The 17,044-nt window shown below is 40.6% G+C and overlaps 1 protein-coding gene across 1 annotated transcript in view; it reads left to right on the top strand.

The window, feature by feature from the left end:
• Positions 1-17,044, top strand: part of NBEAL1 (neurobeachin like 1) — a 211,707-nt gene that overhangs the window by 50,135 nt on the left and 144,528 nt on the right. The window contains exons 8-9 of the mRNA XM_008073238.2: positions 6,986-7,068; positions 10,446-10,531. Coding sequence (XP_008071429.2) covers positions 6,986-7,068; positions 10,446-10,531 — 169 coding nt within the window. The remainder of the gene's footprint in view (positions 1-6,985; positions 7,069-10,445; positions 10,532-17,044) is intronic.

Consider the following 17,044-nt stretch of genomic DNA (forward strand, 5'->3'; position numbering starts at 1 on the left):
GGGGGTTTTTTTGAGTCAGTTTCACTCTATCACCCAGTCTAGAGTGCAATGGCACAGTCACAGCCACCCCAACCTCAAGCTGCTGGAATCAGGCAATTCTTCCACCTCAGCCTTCCAAGTAACTGGAACCACAGCACATACCACCACGCCTGGCTAATTTTTTTGATTTATTGTAGAGATGAGGTCTCACCAAGTTACCCAGGCTGGACTTGAACCCGTGGACTCAGGCAGTCCTCTCACCTCAGCCTCCCAAAGTGCTTGGATTATAAGCATGAACCACTGCGCCCTGCCTAGTCAAGTTTTCAAATGATTGAACGAGAACTGCTCACATTGTAGAAGGCAATCTCCTTTACCCAAAGTTAATCTCATCCAAAATACCCTCCAAGGTAATACAATTAAATATCAAATTGTCCCAAGACTTCTTGACTGTTTATTAATGGGAATCAAAGAATTAGCTGAACATGGTGGCATGCGCCTGTATTCCCAGCTACTTGGAAGGCTGAAGTGGAAGGATTGCCTGAGTTCAGACAGTAGAGGCTGCAGTAAGCTTTGATAGTGTCACCCTCACTCCAGCCTGGGCGACAGGGTGAGTCACCAACCAAAAAACAAAAAAGTAGATCTGGTAACAAATTAAAACAGATACAATTGGTAATAGAAAACAAATACAGTTTTTGAGAGAAAAAAGCAAGAATAAAAAATTTAAATACTATAACATAATATAAAAAGAGAATTCTGCATATGTAAGATGGCAACAAGAGGGGGAACTGAGTAGTAGATGTATAGTGGCATTTAATGAATGCGTGCATGAATTTGCCAGTACTTATGTTAGAAGCTGTCTATTTCTAATTGTGTAGCCATTTTGGCAGTAATGGAAGAATTGCTTGATAGGTAAATGGTAAAGCAGGGAACTCAGATGAGTTACTTTTACTTTGAAAGGGAGATTAAATCATGAAATTAGGAGAAATCCATGCTTATGGAAGACCTACACCTTATTTATTAGCTTGATTCTGAATTTAAATAGAAATTTAGAAGATATGCACTTCCTAATTTATTGTTCTTGTTGCTGACCAAACCAGCTAAAACAGTTTAGATTGATTTTATTGAAGTTAGCATACTTCCAAATACAGAGTCACTTAAAATTATATTTATATTTCTTTCATATTTCTTTTCTTGTTTGAAGAAAGAAATGGATGCTTTTCATACTTCCATATATGTAATTTGATTTGAGTAATTTATTAACTCACTTTTGATTCTGCTTGTAGAATCTCGCAGAGTTAGAAAGTTTTCCTTAAGTGGTACTAAAATAACCATAGGGAAAGAAATCTTCCCTCAGAATGACTTGCTCATTCATTCAAATATTTATTTAAAAAATGTATTTATTGCCGGGCTCAGTGGCTCAGCCAGTAATCCCGCGCCTTTGGGAGGCTGAGGTGAGTGGATTGCCTGAGCCCGCGGGTTCGAGACCCGCCTGGGCAGTGAGACCTCATCTCTATAATAAATCAAAAATTCAGCCGGGCGTGGTAGTGCATGCCTGTAATTCCAGCTACTCGGAAGGCTGAGGCAGAAGGATCGCCCGAGCCCAGCAGGTCGAGGCTGCGGTGGCCGGGAGCACTGCACTCCAGTCTGGGCGACCGAGTGAGACTCTAACTCAAAAAAATAAAAATAAAAAATAAAAATGTATTTATTGAGTTCCTACTTTTTGCCTAGTTCAAGTTTAGTAGGATTCATTGCCTGCTCTCAGAAAAAAATAATTATGTTAAGTTGTGCCCTGTGGGTTCGACTTACCAAATCTGGAATAACATATACACAAAAATAATTACAGTAAATAATTATTAACCATTCAGGAAAAAAGAATTCATGAATCCATTCCAGTGACAGATAGGTAGACAGATAGATAGGTAAGGGAGAAATAAGGACTCTTTCTTATAGTGGATTGCCAAGGGTTAATTAGTACATGTAGAAGGGATGCTGGAGTTGGGAAAAATCAGCATTTTTCACATATCATAGTAAAGATTAGATCAGGCATGAATCATGAATGGATGTTGAATCGGGGGAAATTTCGGTCAGGAGCATGATATGTGTGGTTTTAAAATTTCTTTCCACAAATTGCTATTACTTGCAAATGAAAAAATTAGTAGTTATTTTGGATAATACTGGACCAAGTTGGGTGGGTGATCAAAATTAACGAATCACCAGTGAGAGCAGATAGACATCATGTACCTCCACATGTGATACCTGAGAGAGACACAACATAACTTATGTGATATTTCAGCCAAGAATGCTTAGGCTGAATCTCATTGTGAGGATACATCAAGCAAATCCAAAATGAAGAACATTAAAAAAAAAAGGTGGATGGGGGACAGCGTTCTATAACATGTCACGAGAAGTTATGGAAATGTTTCAGATTAAAGGCAGCTAAAGAAACACCAAATACAATATCTGACCCTGGCTAGGAAGCTGTACTGGAAGCAGGGTTTGCTGTAGAGGGTGTTATAGTGAAAACTGACAACATTGGAATATGGATAGTGGATTAGATAGAAGCATGATATCAATGTTAAATCTATTGAGCTTTATACTGTAGTGTTGTGTAAGACAATACCCCTATTAATAAATATTCACTAAAATATTAGGTGGTAAAAGGCCATGAGGTATGTAACTTGCCCTTAAATATTCTAATAAATATATGTGTAAATATGTGTATGTATAACGATATATATTTTATATAAGGGGAGAAAGTAAGCAGATGAAAAATATTTGGGAGAAAATGTCGACAGTGAAGTTGGATAAACTATATTTGATGGTTTTTTTTGAGTCAAGAGTCTTACTCTTGCGCAGGCTGGAGTGCAGTATGACTACTGCAGCCTTGGCCTGCTGGCCTCTGGTAATCCTTGGGCCTCAGCCTTCCAAGTAGCTGGAACTACAGGTGCACACCTCTATGCCCAGCTAATTTTTTTATTGTATTGTCGAGATGAGATCTCACCAAGTTTCCCAGTCTGGTCTTGAACCCCTGGACTCGGACAGTCCTCTCTCCTTCACCTCCCAAAGTGCTGGGATTATAAGCATTAGCCACCATGACCAGCCTATGCTGTTCTTTTTGTTGCAACTTTTGCAGAAGCTTGAACATTTTCCAAATAGGAAGTTAAAAAATTGCCAGTGCAGCAGAGCTGCCTCTTGTTTCATTAGTGTTTGGAAGGAACAGGCCCCGGACTCCCTGTCTTCCAGCTTCCTACCGCCCTTATATCTCCTCTCCACTTGCAACCTCCAAGATCCACTTGCAACCTCCAAGATCACTCGCCACCTCCTGTTTCTGGGACCAGTGAACTCCGTTTTTGTGATTAGTCCTTCTTGCTGACCAACCCTGAGCTCCCAGGTTCGCTAGAATAATGACACCGAGATGGAGGTAGCTGCCAACCACTGGGTCAGTTTGCATCTATGGGCCTCATACATCTGCCTCTCTCTGGGCTTCTATTTTCACCTCGACGATGTGGCTCTGGAAAGCGTGGGCCACTTCTGTGAACTGGCTGAGGAGAAGCGAGGGTGCCAGGCATCTCTTTTTTTTTTTTTGAGTTTGAGTTTGAGTCTCACTCGGTTGCCCAGACTGGAGTTCAGTGGCTGCTCCCGGCCTCCGCAGCCTCACCTGCTGGGCTCCGGCAATCCTTCTGCCTCAGCCTTCCAAGTAGCCGGAATTACAGGCGTGCACTACCACGCCTGGCCGATTTTTTGATTTATTGTAGAGATGAGGTCTCGCCGCCCAGGTGGGTCTCGAACCTGCGGGCTCAGGCAATCCACTCACTTCAGCCTTGCAAAGGCGCGGGATTACAGGCTGAGCCACCGAGCCCGGCTCAGGCATCTCTTGAAGATGCAAAACCAGCCTGGCGGCCCCACCTTCCATATTACCCAGAAGACATCTCAAGATGAAGGGGGTAAAACCCTGGACCCATGGAAGCCGCTGTGACCCTAGAGAAGAATCTGAATCAACCCCTTTTGTATCTTCACGCCCTGGGATCTGCCCACACAGACCCCCATCTTTGTGATTTCCTGGAGAACCACTTCCTAGATGAGGAAGTGAAACTCATCAAGAAGATGGGCGACCACCTGACCGACCTTCGCAGGCTGGCTGGGCTGAGGCTGACCTGGGCTGAGGCTGGACTGAGCAAGTATCTCTTTGAAAGGCTCAACCTCGAGCACAAAAAGGAACCCAGCGACCTCTGGGGGCGCCGTTCTCAAAGTATCAGGGCTTCTGCTTCAGCCTCCTCCTCTAGCCACTAGGCAGCCGCTTAAGCACCCTGGAGCCCTCTCCCAAGCCCTGGACCAAATGAAAATAAAGCTTTTTGCTGCAAACAAAACAAAACAGAAAAAAGAAAGTTAAAAAATTAAGAGTGATGATTATGTCATAGGTATGATGGGAGCGCAAAAAAGAAGCATGGCTAAACTAACCAGGGAATATGAACTTAGGAAACTGTGATGGAAACAAACATTTTGCAGCCTTCTCAGAAACCAGTTGATATGTATTAGCATCTACTGAATGCTAGATGTTTGGCCCAATTATCTAATAAAAATGGAGCAATCAAGTATGTAACCTTCTAAAAACGGTACATTTTTAGTTCGGCTAACAACTTATTGCAACCATGTGGTACACACTACTTGTGCTATAACTTTGTGTTCTTCTGTATATTCTCACCCCTTTTATGTTAGTATATTAAATTTTTACCAAAATATGGAAATTATGTTCATTTATTGCATCTTAATATAGAGACTTGAGAATGAGTCATTGATCACAAATTGCAGAATACATTATTATGTTAATCAGGTGGAGATATTTATTTTGTTTGTAACCCAGATTGTTTGGATATAACTAATCTAGTAGTTAATACCATAATTTATAACAAATTGACAAGGTGAAAATTATCTCAAGGAAAAATAACTGAAAGCTGAACCATATTTCATCCTTTTAAAATTAATTTGTCTACTACATGATTGAATTTTTAATTTGAAACTTCAGTAAATTTTGTATTGTCCTGAAGTCATAAAAACATATTTGATAATGGTCTTAAGTAATATTTGATAATGGTCTTAAGTAAGAAGATCTTTTTTTTTTTTTCGAAGTCTTACCCTGTTGCCCAGGCTGGAGTACAGTGGCCACTGCAGTCTCCACCTCCTGGACTCAAGTGATCCTTCTTCCTCAGCCATCCTAATTTTTTTTTTTTAATGTAGAAACAAGGTCTTGCCACATTGCCCAGGCTGGTCTCGAAACCTTGGGCTCAGGCAATCCTCTCACCTTGGCCTCCCAAAGTGCTGGGATTATAAACATGAGACACTGTGCCCGACTAAGAAGATCTATTAATGTTCTAAGATGTCATGTTTGAAATTAAAATAAATATAGGTAGTATGATCATTGTTATACCTTCTACACACTGGAAATAGACATAGATTTGGAAAGCAGTACAGTAGCAAGTAGTGTCTAATATAGTTTCAAATTAATCTGGATATATTAGATCTGGATCTTAGAACTCTTTATTTTCTGCCATCAGTGAGTCTAGCTCTGCTTACCCTTTTGGCCTATTCTAGAATTGAAATGATTATAAGTAGTTTCTTTTTTTTGAGTTGGAGTCTCACTCTGTCGCCCAGACTGGAATGCAGTGGCTGCTCCCGGCCACCGCAGCCTCCACCTGCTGGGCTCCAGCGATCCTTCCGCCTCAGCCTTCCAAGTAGCCGGAATTACAGGCATGCGCTACCACGCCCGGCTGAGTTTTTGATTTATTGTAGAGATGAGGTCTCACTGCCCAGGCAGGTCTCGAACCCACGGGCTCAGGCAATCCACTCACCTCAGCCTCCCAAAGGCACGGGATTATAGGCTGAGCCACCGAGTCCAGCTATAAGTAGTTTCAATAGTTCAATTGTGGTCATTAAGAAGAAGAAAGCTTGTTAAATCAGTGCTTTACCCGCAAGTAATATATATATATTTTTTGAGTTGGAGTCTCACTCTGTCACCCAGACAGCCTTCCAAGTAGCTGGAACTACAGGAGCGCACTACCATGCCCGCCTAATTTTTTGATTCATTGTAGAGATGAGGTCTCACCAAGTTGGCCAGGTGGGCCTCAAACCCGCGGACTCAGGCAATCCACTCACCTCAGCCTCCTAAAGCACTGGGATTCCAGTCTGAGCCACCGAGCCCGGCTAGCAAGTAATATTTAAACATGCAGGATTTCTGTGTGATTGTCTTTCAGATATTTTTCATTTTTGTTGATTTTACTTAAAAATGCTTAGTGCTTTTTCAGAGCTGAAAAAAATGTAATTAAAAAATTTATTTTACCAGTTCACTACGTGGGAGTATCATTATAACTGTACCTTTGTTTTCTAATCTCCACACCACCATGCCATAATATATTTAGTATTGAATTGAAATGCTCTCAGTAAAAGCATGTGCAGTTTGTGTTGGCATTACCAGAGTCTGTAGAAAATATTACATCTATTAAAACTACTAGAATTGTCTTTAAAAACAGTAATAATTCCGGCTATTCAGAAGGCTGAAGCAGAAGGATCGCCGGAGCCTAGTGTGTCGAGGCTGCAGTGGCCGCTCTGGCGACAGATAAAATTTTAGAAAGTGGCAGAGTGGCCTGATTTCTGATGAATTTCAGTTTTACTGTAAAAATCTACTAGCCCTAGCCATCAATTTAGCAGTATTGCTGAACAAATTCTTTTCCAGATTGGAAATTATAAGGACTAGTTCCTTGTTCAGTTTTCAGTTATTTGGAGACTTAACCTAGCTATCATGCTGCATAATTCAAAATAAGAAATCCATTAATTGATGTGCATTTAAATTATTGGCTAGACTTCCTTTTCAAGATTATAGCAGTCTTGGACATGTATTGTTTAATATACAAATCAAAAGTAAAATATTAACTTTGCTTTATAATTGTTTTTGTAATTGTATCTTCTTTGCTTGCCATGTTATAATTTGTAAATAACTTCTTTTTACTGACAGACGAATCCTTAGTACTGTGGAAAAGAGCAGACAGAAATATAAACCAGCTTCTCTCACAGTGGAGTTTATCCCTTTCTTTTATCGTAAGTAATACCGCTGATGTTTCTTGCTTTTATTTTCATCTTACTCTGATTACTCTTTATTCTTTCTCCAGTTCTAACCTTTCTTCAACTTTTTGAATTTATAAGATAAAGGTTTGAAGAACACGTCACTGAAATATGGTACATAATTTGTGTTTGGCTGTGATTAATTTTTGGTTTTATTTAACTTACTGTTCTCAAAGTGTTTTTTTCTTAAGGTGAGCTGAATATTTTAATGACTTTAAAGGCTTCAGAATTTTTACTATAAATAAAAAACTTAAGAGAATTTTTTCACTATATATGTGGCTTATATGGGCCCTAGATTTCTTTTTAAAACAATGATTATGCCAGCTTTCAAAAATAAAGAAACACTTGCAGAGTATAAAAGGACCATTGTGTGTATTCCTTGAGTATGTGTTTCTCACTCAAATTTGTCGGAATAACATTTTGTCATACTTGCTTGAGTTCTTTTTTATTTATTTTCTGTAAAATAAAACTCTACAATAAATCAAACAATCAGCCAGGCATGGTAGCGCATGCCTGTAATTCCGGCTACTTGGAAGGCTGAGGCGGAAGGATCGCCAGAGCCCAGCAGGTTGAGGCTGCAGTGGCCCGGGAGTGGCCACTGCACTCCAGTCTGGGTGACAGAATGAGACTCCAACTCAAAAAATAAATAAATAAATAAAACAAGATAGAATTAGTCCTCTGGTTGCTTGGTGGAGGTGATTGCAGTACCCACTCTGCTTGACTACCAGTAGTGATATTGTGGTGATTAGCTGGATAATCAAACTTACATGTCTACAATATGCCATCTCCGAAATAGGCGTCACTTAGAGGTTGCAGAACAGGAAACCTGGCATGCCAGTAGAACAGTGTAAGATATTTCTATTCAGCAGGAGTCTTCACAGCAGTCCATGCACTATTCTTTGGTCTTCCAAGTGAACGGACCAAATTGGTGCACATAAGAGTCACCCTGGCTGGGAAGCATACTATCCTGTAGAAGCCTCTGTATCTTGTATGTATCGGTCATGTACATATTTTGTTAATTTATTCTAAAGAATTACATATCTTTCATGCTTTGTAAATGAGTTTTTTTTTTGAGTTGGAGTCTCACTCAGTTGCCCAGACTGGAGTGCAGTGGCTGCTGCCGGCCACCACAGCCTTGACCTGCTGGGCTCCAGCGATCCTTCCGCCTCAGCCTTCCAAGTAGCTGGAACTACAGGCGCGTGCTACCATGCCTGGCTAATTTTTTGATTTATTGTAGAGATGAGGTCTCGCTAAGTTGCCCAGGCGGGTCTCGAACCCGTGGGCTCAGGCAGTTCACTCACCTCAGCCTCCCAAGGCGTGGGATTACAGGCTGAGCCACCGAGCCCGGCTGCATGCAATTTCTTTACTTTTTTTTTTTTTTGACTGTCTTGTGGGATGTCATACTATCATGTGAGGATTACTGCTGAGGCACAACGTGAGCCCTGATCATATTTTAGGAGTACTTTCTTTGGATAACATTCTCCATTCCAGAACTCAGCTTCATACAGTCCAGTTTCCTAGGGCCCTCCAAACTAAACTCAAGAAATACCTGTTTTCTTTTAGGGTTCCTCCTTTCTGTGTAGTAGCCAGAAAGTATTATCATATAGAAACCTGAGGTGTGATCCTTGGGCTCACTTTGTTTTTCTTCTCTGGTGGATCACAGTTCTGACCCACTTTCTGGAGTTGATTTTGTCCATTTTCTAGTTGTTTATTTCTGGAAGACATGTGCAGTGTCAGTTATTCTGACATATCTAGAATGTCTTAATTTTTTCATTATAAATTTCTGTCAATGAATCTAACTCAAAGCTATTTCTTTTTGGTAACACTTCTAATGTATAAGATTGGAAATAGTTTAATTGTTATAGTCTTATGTAAATATGTAATGGCCTATGCAAAAGAATACTCATTACAGAATTAGTAGCATCAAAAGAAAGGGAGAAAACATGTTTATCAGTAAATAACTGGTAAATGAAGGTACCTTGTTGTAAATCTCTAGGCATAAAAAAGAGTAAGATAAACTGGGCTCGGTGGCTCAGCCTGTAATCCCATGCCTTGGGAGGCTGAGGTGAGTGGATTGCCTGAGGCCGCGGGTTCGAGACCCACCTGGGCAACTTGGTGAGACCTCATGTCTACAATAAATCAAAAAATTAGCCCGGCGTGGTAGCGTGCACCTGTAGTCCCGGCTAATCAGAAGGCTGAGGCGGAAGGGTTGCCGGAGCCCAGCAGGTCAAGGCTGCGGTGGCCGGGAGTGGCCACTGCACTCCAGTCTGGGCAACAGAGAGAGACTCTAACTCAAAAAAAAAAAAAAAAAGAGTAAGATAGATGTATGTGTTAAGAGGTAATACTATCCAGAGTGTATTAAGTTAAACAAGAAAGCATGTTACAGGAGTGTGAGTCTATTTTTTTTTTTTTCTATGTAGAAATGAAGTCTTATTATGTTGCCTAGGTTGATCTCAAACTCCTGGACTCAAGCAATCCTCCTGCCTTGGTCTCCCAATGTGCTGGGATTATTGGTGTGAGTCACCATGCTCCACCAAAATAATTTATAATGTTAAAAGAAAGGTTACTACTGGTACCAGAATTTTAGAATATTGTCTTTGGAGTGGATCCAGGAAATCTTTTTGTCCAACTCTTTCACTTTACAATTGACTAATAATAGTCAATTATTTGAGTAAGAGGGAATAGTAGTAATAAAGAGACATCTATTTCATTGTCAGGTTTAGGTTAGTTTCTATCTCTGTTACTTAGTATCCCAGGTAGGATATTAATTTCTGACCTTCTATTTGCTAATTTATAACTGGGGCAAAAGGCCAGGCATGGTGACTCATGCCTGTAATCCCAACACTTTGGGAGGCCAAGGCTGGAGGATTGTTTGAGCCCAGGAGTTCTAGACCAGCCTGGGCAACATAGCGAGACTTCATCTCTAACCAAAAAAGAAAGTCAGCCAGGCATGTTGGCATGCACCTGTAGTCCCAGCTACTCAGGAAACTGAGGCTGGAGGATTGCTTGAGCCCAGGAATTTGAGTCTGTGTTGATTGTCTGTGATTATACCACTGGGTGACAAAATGAGACTCAGAAAATAAAAATAAATAAATAAGGGCAAAATATCATCCCTATATGGAATATTACAAAAATTAAATGAGATAACATAAAGTACCTAAAATGCTATCTGATTGATAGTTTTTATTTTCCTTTCTAAAAAGACAAAATGTATATCAGCCTTGCCTTTTAACATGTCTTATCCTTTTCACAAATAGTTCTTCATGCTTATATCAGACATTCCTTAAAGACAAATCATATTATGAAAGAAAAATCTTATTATTTATTCATTTATTTGTGTATTATATTTGCAGAATGTTTTCAGGAAAGTGAACATCTCAAGGAAAGTCTTAAGTGTTGCTTATTGCATCTCTTTGGAGCCATTGTAGCTGGCGGGCAGGTGAGGAAAGTATTGAAAGTTAATATATAAAGTAATAGTTAACAGTGCAAAAATATTTTTATGGATTATTTGATGTATTCTTTGTATTTTTATAATTTTATAAATCATACAAATATTACTGAGTTTATATCTTGTTTTAACTAATCTGCTTACTTTTATTATCTTCCAAAAAAACTTACTAATAGGATTAGAACCTACAGTAAAATTACTGGATAAATAACCAGATTTAACATTTTAAGTCCTATTCCTATTTATCCAGGATTTCAGCTACTAGTTTTGCTTTAGAATATATAGAAAGTCAATCCTATCCGTTTACTTGATGAAATCAAACTCCAGTAGTTTGGTTTCTCACTCATAAACGAACCCTGAACAACTATTGTAATACTATAAGAAAGGAATTGGCAGTAGTGGGAATCTGCCGGGGCAGGGGCAGGGGGAGTGGCACACCTCATCAACAAGGGTACCTGCGTAATGAACATTTGTATACCTAACCCTGAATTGTACACCACATATTTAAAATTAATTTTTTTTTTTGAGTTGAAGTCTCAATTCCTTTGCCCAGGCTAGAGTGCAGTGGCATGTTCACAGCCACCTCAGTGCCGACCTGCTGGGCTCTGGCAATACTTCTGCCTTAGCCTTCCAAGTAGCCGAAACTACAGGTGTGCACCACCATGCCTGGCTAATTTTTTGATTTATTGTAGAGACAAAGTCTCACCATGTTTCCCAGGCTGGTCTTGAACCTGCATGCTCAGGCAATCCTCTTGCCTCAGCCTCCCAAAGTGCTGGGATTACAGGATTGAGCCTCTCTGCCTAGCCTAAAATTAAAAATTAAAAAAAAAAAAAGCAAAGACATGAATCTATTCGGTCTTCTTTGTACTTATAATTACTAAATACATATGTATAAGCTTTTATGCATTTTTCAACAAACCTGAAAAGTTTTTTATAATTTTCAAAATAGAATTTTTAATAATTTTTTAAAGTTAAACATCTTAAATTTGTCATAAACTTTGAGTGACTTCTAGTTGACAATAGTATTATAGTTCAGAAGGAGCATTCTATATTTTTCTATGTGTTGTCTTTTCTTTTTTTTGAACTTCAGTCTTACTCTGTTTTTTTGTTTGTTTGTTTGTTTTTCACTCCGTTACCCATGCTGGAGTGCTGTGGCACATTCACAGCCACTGCAACCTCGACCTGCTAGGGTCAGGTGATCTTTGCACTTCAGCCTTCCAAGTAGTGGGAACTACAGGCATGAACCATCATGCCTGGCTAATTTTTTAATTTATTGTAGAGATGAAGTCTTGCAAAGTTGCCCAGGCTGATGTCAAACCCCTGGTCTCAGGCAGTCCTCTTGCCTCAGCCTCCCAAAGTGCTGGGATTACAAGTTTGAGCCACTGCGCCCAGCCTATGTGTTTTCTTAAGCTACACATAGGTTAGAGGTTCATATGAGTTTTTATAATTTTCATTTCACAAACTCCTTTCACAGTTTGATAACTCCCTGGTCAGAATGTTGTTAAATGCCTGAAATAGAATTGATGAGATCACTTAAATGCCTGAAATAGAATATGTGAGATCTTTGACACAGTAATATGTGCTTCTTTATAACACATTAAATAAAAAGATATAGTAGCAAGTTTAATAACTAATGTAATTTCAGAGAAGGAATGAGCATAATTGGTGTTTTGAGAGACTGTAACAACTGTAGTATATGAAAATGGATATGATTTTTATTGACAACAAAAATCACAAGCATTCTAGCACTGTACTTTTTGCTTACATTTACATCTTAGGAAAATACTTGATTTCAGTTAGAGATTAATGGAGATAAAGATACTTTTTAAAATCCAAGCTTACAGAGCTCCTTAATTTCCTCCCTCTCTTCTTTTTCTGTCTGTCTCTTTTTTTGTTTTGAGTTGAAGTCTCACTCTGTCACCCAGACAGGATTGCAGTGGCTGCTCCCGGCCACTGCAGCCTCGACTTGCTGGGCTCCAGCGATCCTTCTGCCTCAGCCTTCCAAGTAGCCAGAACTACAGGCGTGCATTACCATGCCTGGCTAATTTTTTTGATTTATTGTAGAGATGAGGTCTCACCACTTTGCCCAGGTGGGTCTCGAACCCGCGCGGGCTCAGGCTATCTACTTGCCTCGGCCTCCCAACAAAGCGCGGGATTACAGGCTGAGCCACCGAGCAAGGCCTTCTTTCTGCCTCTTCAATTGAAAGTTCTTATTTTCCTATTCTTAACTATTAGCTGTCTCTTTCATGTGAAATAATCTCTCACTAATGTCAGTGTACTATGTTCTTTATGTTGTTACACCAAATTACATATTTAAATTATGATTTAATTTTAAAATGTAGAAACTGAGCCGGGCTTGGTGGCTCAGCCTGTAATCCCACGCCTTGGGAGGCTGAGGTGAGTGGATTGCCTGAGCCCACGGATTCAAGACCTGCCTGGGCAACTTGGTGAGACCTCATCTCTACAATAAATAAAAAAATTAGCCGGGTGTGGTAGCACACGCCTGTAGTTCCAGCTACTTGGAAGGCTGAGGCGGAAGGATCCCCGGAGCCCAGCAGGTCAAGGCTGCGGTGACGGGGAGCAGCCACTGCACTCCAGTCTGGGCGACAGAGTGAGATTCTAACTCAAAAAATAATAATAATAATAAAATAAAATGTAGAAACTTATATTTTTAAAAGCTTAATTAAATTGTATTCAAAAATATAAAATTATACCAATAATACATTGGACATGTTGCCTTATCATTTTGGAAATCAGAAGAAAACCTTCTCTATGTTCAGGAAGATATTATGAAGATTAGTACTTAGATATTTATTTGAGTTCCAGAACCTCTTATGAGGCTCTCTCTCTTTTTTTTTAATCTTGTAGCAGTAGGCAGTTGCTGTTTATTGGATGGTTTGTCATTTTCTGTTCTGCTTGGAGATTTGAGAGAGTAATTCTCATTTTTAAAGTTAACTTCTTAAACAGATGACTTTATATATTTGAGTAATTTATTTCTATTTAATGTGCCCAATTAAGGTATATGTTTTTCTGTATTAGTCTTATAAATAGCATCCTAAGATTGGGTTTCCTATCTGGAAGAACTGCTGCAATTCCCTTTTCCTCTTTGTCTTTACTCTGGTTTTGTTTTCTCTCTGTATTACTGTTTTGTTTTTTTTTTTGAGTTGGTGTCTCACTCTGTCACCTGCGCCCGGCCACTGCAGCCTCGACCTGCTGGACTCTGGCGATCCTTCCACCTCAGGCTTCCAAGTAGCTGGAACTATAGGCGTGTGCTACCACGCCCGGCTTGTTTTTTGATTTATTGTAGAGATGAGGTCTCACCAGGTTCCCCAGGCGGGTCTCGAACCTGCAATCTCAGGCATTCCACTCACCTCAGCCTCACAAAGCACGGGATTACAGGCTGAGCCACTGAGCCCGGCTTGTATTACTGTTTTTTTCATTCAGCAGCTCTTGTGCTCAATGGGCATTTTTTCAAAAAAAGTTATCTTTATTCCCTCTTACCCTAGTGCTCTGTTAGCTTCCAGAACACAACTGAAATTTTCTGTTTTTTTTTTTTTTTTCTTGAGTTGGAGTCTCACTTTGTCACCCAGACTGTAGTGCAGTAGCATGCTCCTGGCCACCGCAGCCTCGACCTGCTGGGCTCCAGCAATCCTTCTGCCTCAGCCTTCCAAGTAGCTGGACCTACAGGCATGTGCTACCATGCCTGGCTAATTTTTGATTTATTGTAGAGATGAGGTCTTGCCAAGTTGCCCGGGTGGATCTTGAACCCGCAGGCTCAGGCTATCCACTTACCTCGGCCTCCCAAAGTGCTGGGATTACAGGCTGAGCCACTGAGACTGGCCATGAAATTTTTTTCTCTTGTTTTATTTATCCTATCCTTTCTTTGGTACCCCACCAGAATCCTTACTTAGGTTTCCTTGTGGGCTATATGGACTTCTCCAGTTCACCATGGTAGAAGATAGGAATCTCCTTGTAGTGAGAAGGATTGTGACCAGAATATCCTTTGTTTTTGTTTTGTTTTTTTTAGGTTGGGATCTTGCTCTGTTTCCCAGACTGGATTGCAGTGGCACAATCAGGGCTCACCACAGCCTCAACCTCTAAGTTCAAATGCCTTAGCCTCCCAAGTTCCTTCTGCCTCAGCCTCCCAAGTAGCTGGAACTACAGGCACATGCCACCATGCCCGGCTAATTTTTTTTGTTTTCTTTGTAGAGATGGAGATCTCACTATGTTGCCTGAAGTGGTCTCAAACTCTTGGGCTCAAGCAATCATCCTGCCTCAGCTTTCCAAAGTTCTGGGATTACAGGCATGAGCCACTATGCCTGGCCTGTTTTCCACTTTAAGTTTGTTTAATCACCTGCCTATATTAGCTCATATCCTGTTTTAGATCATTAGATCTCCTCATTATATCATTTCTTCACTATTGGTAAAAAGACTTAATAAGTATACATGAGTGAAAATGGAAGTGGCATTATTATTGACTAATATAGAAGTTGATTAGATCCCATTCTCTTTTTGAAAACACAGAGACTTTTTCTTGTTAGTGCCCAGGGGTAATGAAGCCCCCAGAGGCTTCCATGATGAAAACTGACATGAAAAACAAGTAGATGCTGGAAACCCCGTTTATTATTTTATATACTAAAAATACTCAAAATCCTGTGATCAAGGCATAGCTGTAGCTAGATTTATATCAAAGTCAGAAGGGTGTCTGCTAAATATAGCATCAGTATGACAGATGAATATTTAAAGGAAATAATTTTTTTTTTTTTGAGTTGGGGTCTCACTCTGTCGCCCAGACTGGAGTGCAGTGGCTGCTCCCGGTCACCGCAGCCTCGACCTTCTGGGCTCCAGCGATCCTTCCGCCTCAGCCTTCCAAGTAGCTGAAACTACAGGTGTGTGCTACCACACCTGGCTTATTTTTTTTTTTAATTTATTGTAGAGATGAGGTCTCGCCAAGTTGGCCAGGCGGGTCTCGAACCCGTGGGGCTCAGGCAGTCCACTCACCTCAGCCTCCCAAAGCGCAGGATTACAGGCTGAGCCACCGAGCCTGGCTGGGAAAATAATCATTTTGACAAAAAGAACAGAAATATTAAAATCCATTTACTGGTATTTTGTTGTTGTTTTTTCCCAAAACACTGTACCTAGGCTTGCCATTGGCATATTTGAAACCTGTTCTGTTTTGTGTTATATTAAATGCAAGGGTTTTGGAGCCAACCGACCTAGGTTTGAGTCCCATGTTCATCTCTAACTACTTGTGTGACCTTGGATAAAGTAATTACATGTGTTTTAGTTTCTTGTAACAGTCTCAGTTAGTTTTGTTTTCTCATTAAAAAAAAAAAAAAAGCATTCAACAGTCCAGAGTTAAATCTGGTGCCTCGAGAATCTTCAAGGACTCAGGTTCTTTCTGAATGCCAATCTGTTATCTTTACTATTCTGTTTCATACTACTATATAGCTTCTAGAGTTCTGGCCATCATGTTTGCATTTGGGGCACAAAGATAGAGGGGATTATGAAGAAGGAGACAAACTGCATGTGCCGATTATCTTTTAAAGAGATACTGGCTGGTTGTGGTAGTTCACGCCTATAATCCTAGAACTTGGGGAGGCCAAAGCAGAAGGATTGCTTGAGCTCATGAATTCAAGACCAGCCTGGGCAAGGTAGTGAGACCTCGTTTCTACAAAAAAATAAAAAAATTAACCAGGTGTGGTGGTGTGTGCCTCTAGTCCTCACTAACTGGGAAGCTAATGTGAAAGGAGCCTAGGAAGTTGAATCTGTGGTGAACCATAGACACTCCATTGCACGCCAGCCTGGGCAACAGAGTGAGACCTTGACTTAAAAAATGAATAGATACTGAGATGCTGACACTCACTCTTCCTTAATCTAATTTGCCAAATTTTGTCTGTGTTTGGTACTGCAGAGAAGGCAAATATGTCCACAAAAAATTTTTATTTTTATTTTTTTATTTTTTCTGATTTGGAGTTTCACTGTTGCTTAGGCTGGAGTGCAGTGGCATGCTCACAGCCACTGCAGCCTCGACCTACTGAACTCAGGCGATCCTTCCACCTCAGGCTTCTGAGTAGCTGGAAACACAGTCGTGCATTACCACACTCGCCAAGTTGCCCAGGCTGGTCTTGAACTCCTGGGCTCAGGCAATCCTCTTGCCTCCACTTCCCAAAGTGCTGGGATTATAGGCATGAGCTACCACGCCTGGCAATTTTAATTTTTTAAATTTTATTTTTATAGAGATGGTATCACACTGTTGCCTAGGCTGGTTTAAAACTCCTGGGCTCAAGCAGTCCTCTCGCCTTGGCCTCCCAAAGTGCTGGGATTATAGGCATGAGCCACCACGTCTAGCCTTAACACAAAGCATTTTGATAAAACTTTCCTCCTCAGCTTCCTTTGCTGCGGGGGAAGTTAAGAAATGTGATCCTAGTCCGGCTTGGTGGGTCAGCCTGTAATCCCGCGCCTTGGGAGGCTGAGGTGAGTAGATTGCCTGAGCCCGCGGGT

This window comes from Carlito syrichta, unplaced genomic scaffold (assembly GCF_000164805.1).
Source record: "Carlito syrichta isolate Samal-C Ts95f unplaced genomic scaffold, Tarsius_syrichta-2.0.1 Scaffold315782, whole genome shotgun sequence".
In the NCBI taxonomy this organism is placed as follows: Eukaryota; Metazoa; Chordata; class Mammalia; order Primates; family Tarsiidae; genus Carlito; species Carlito syrichta.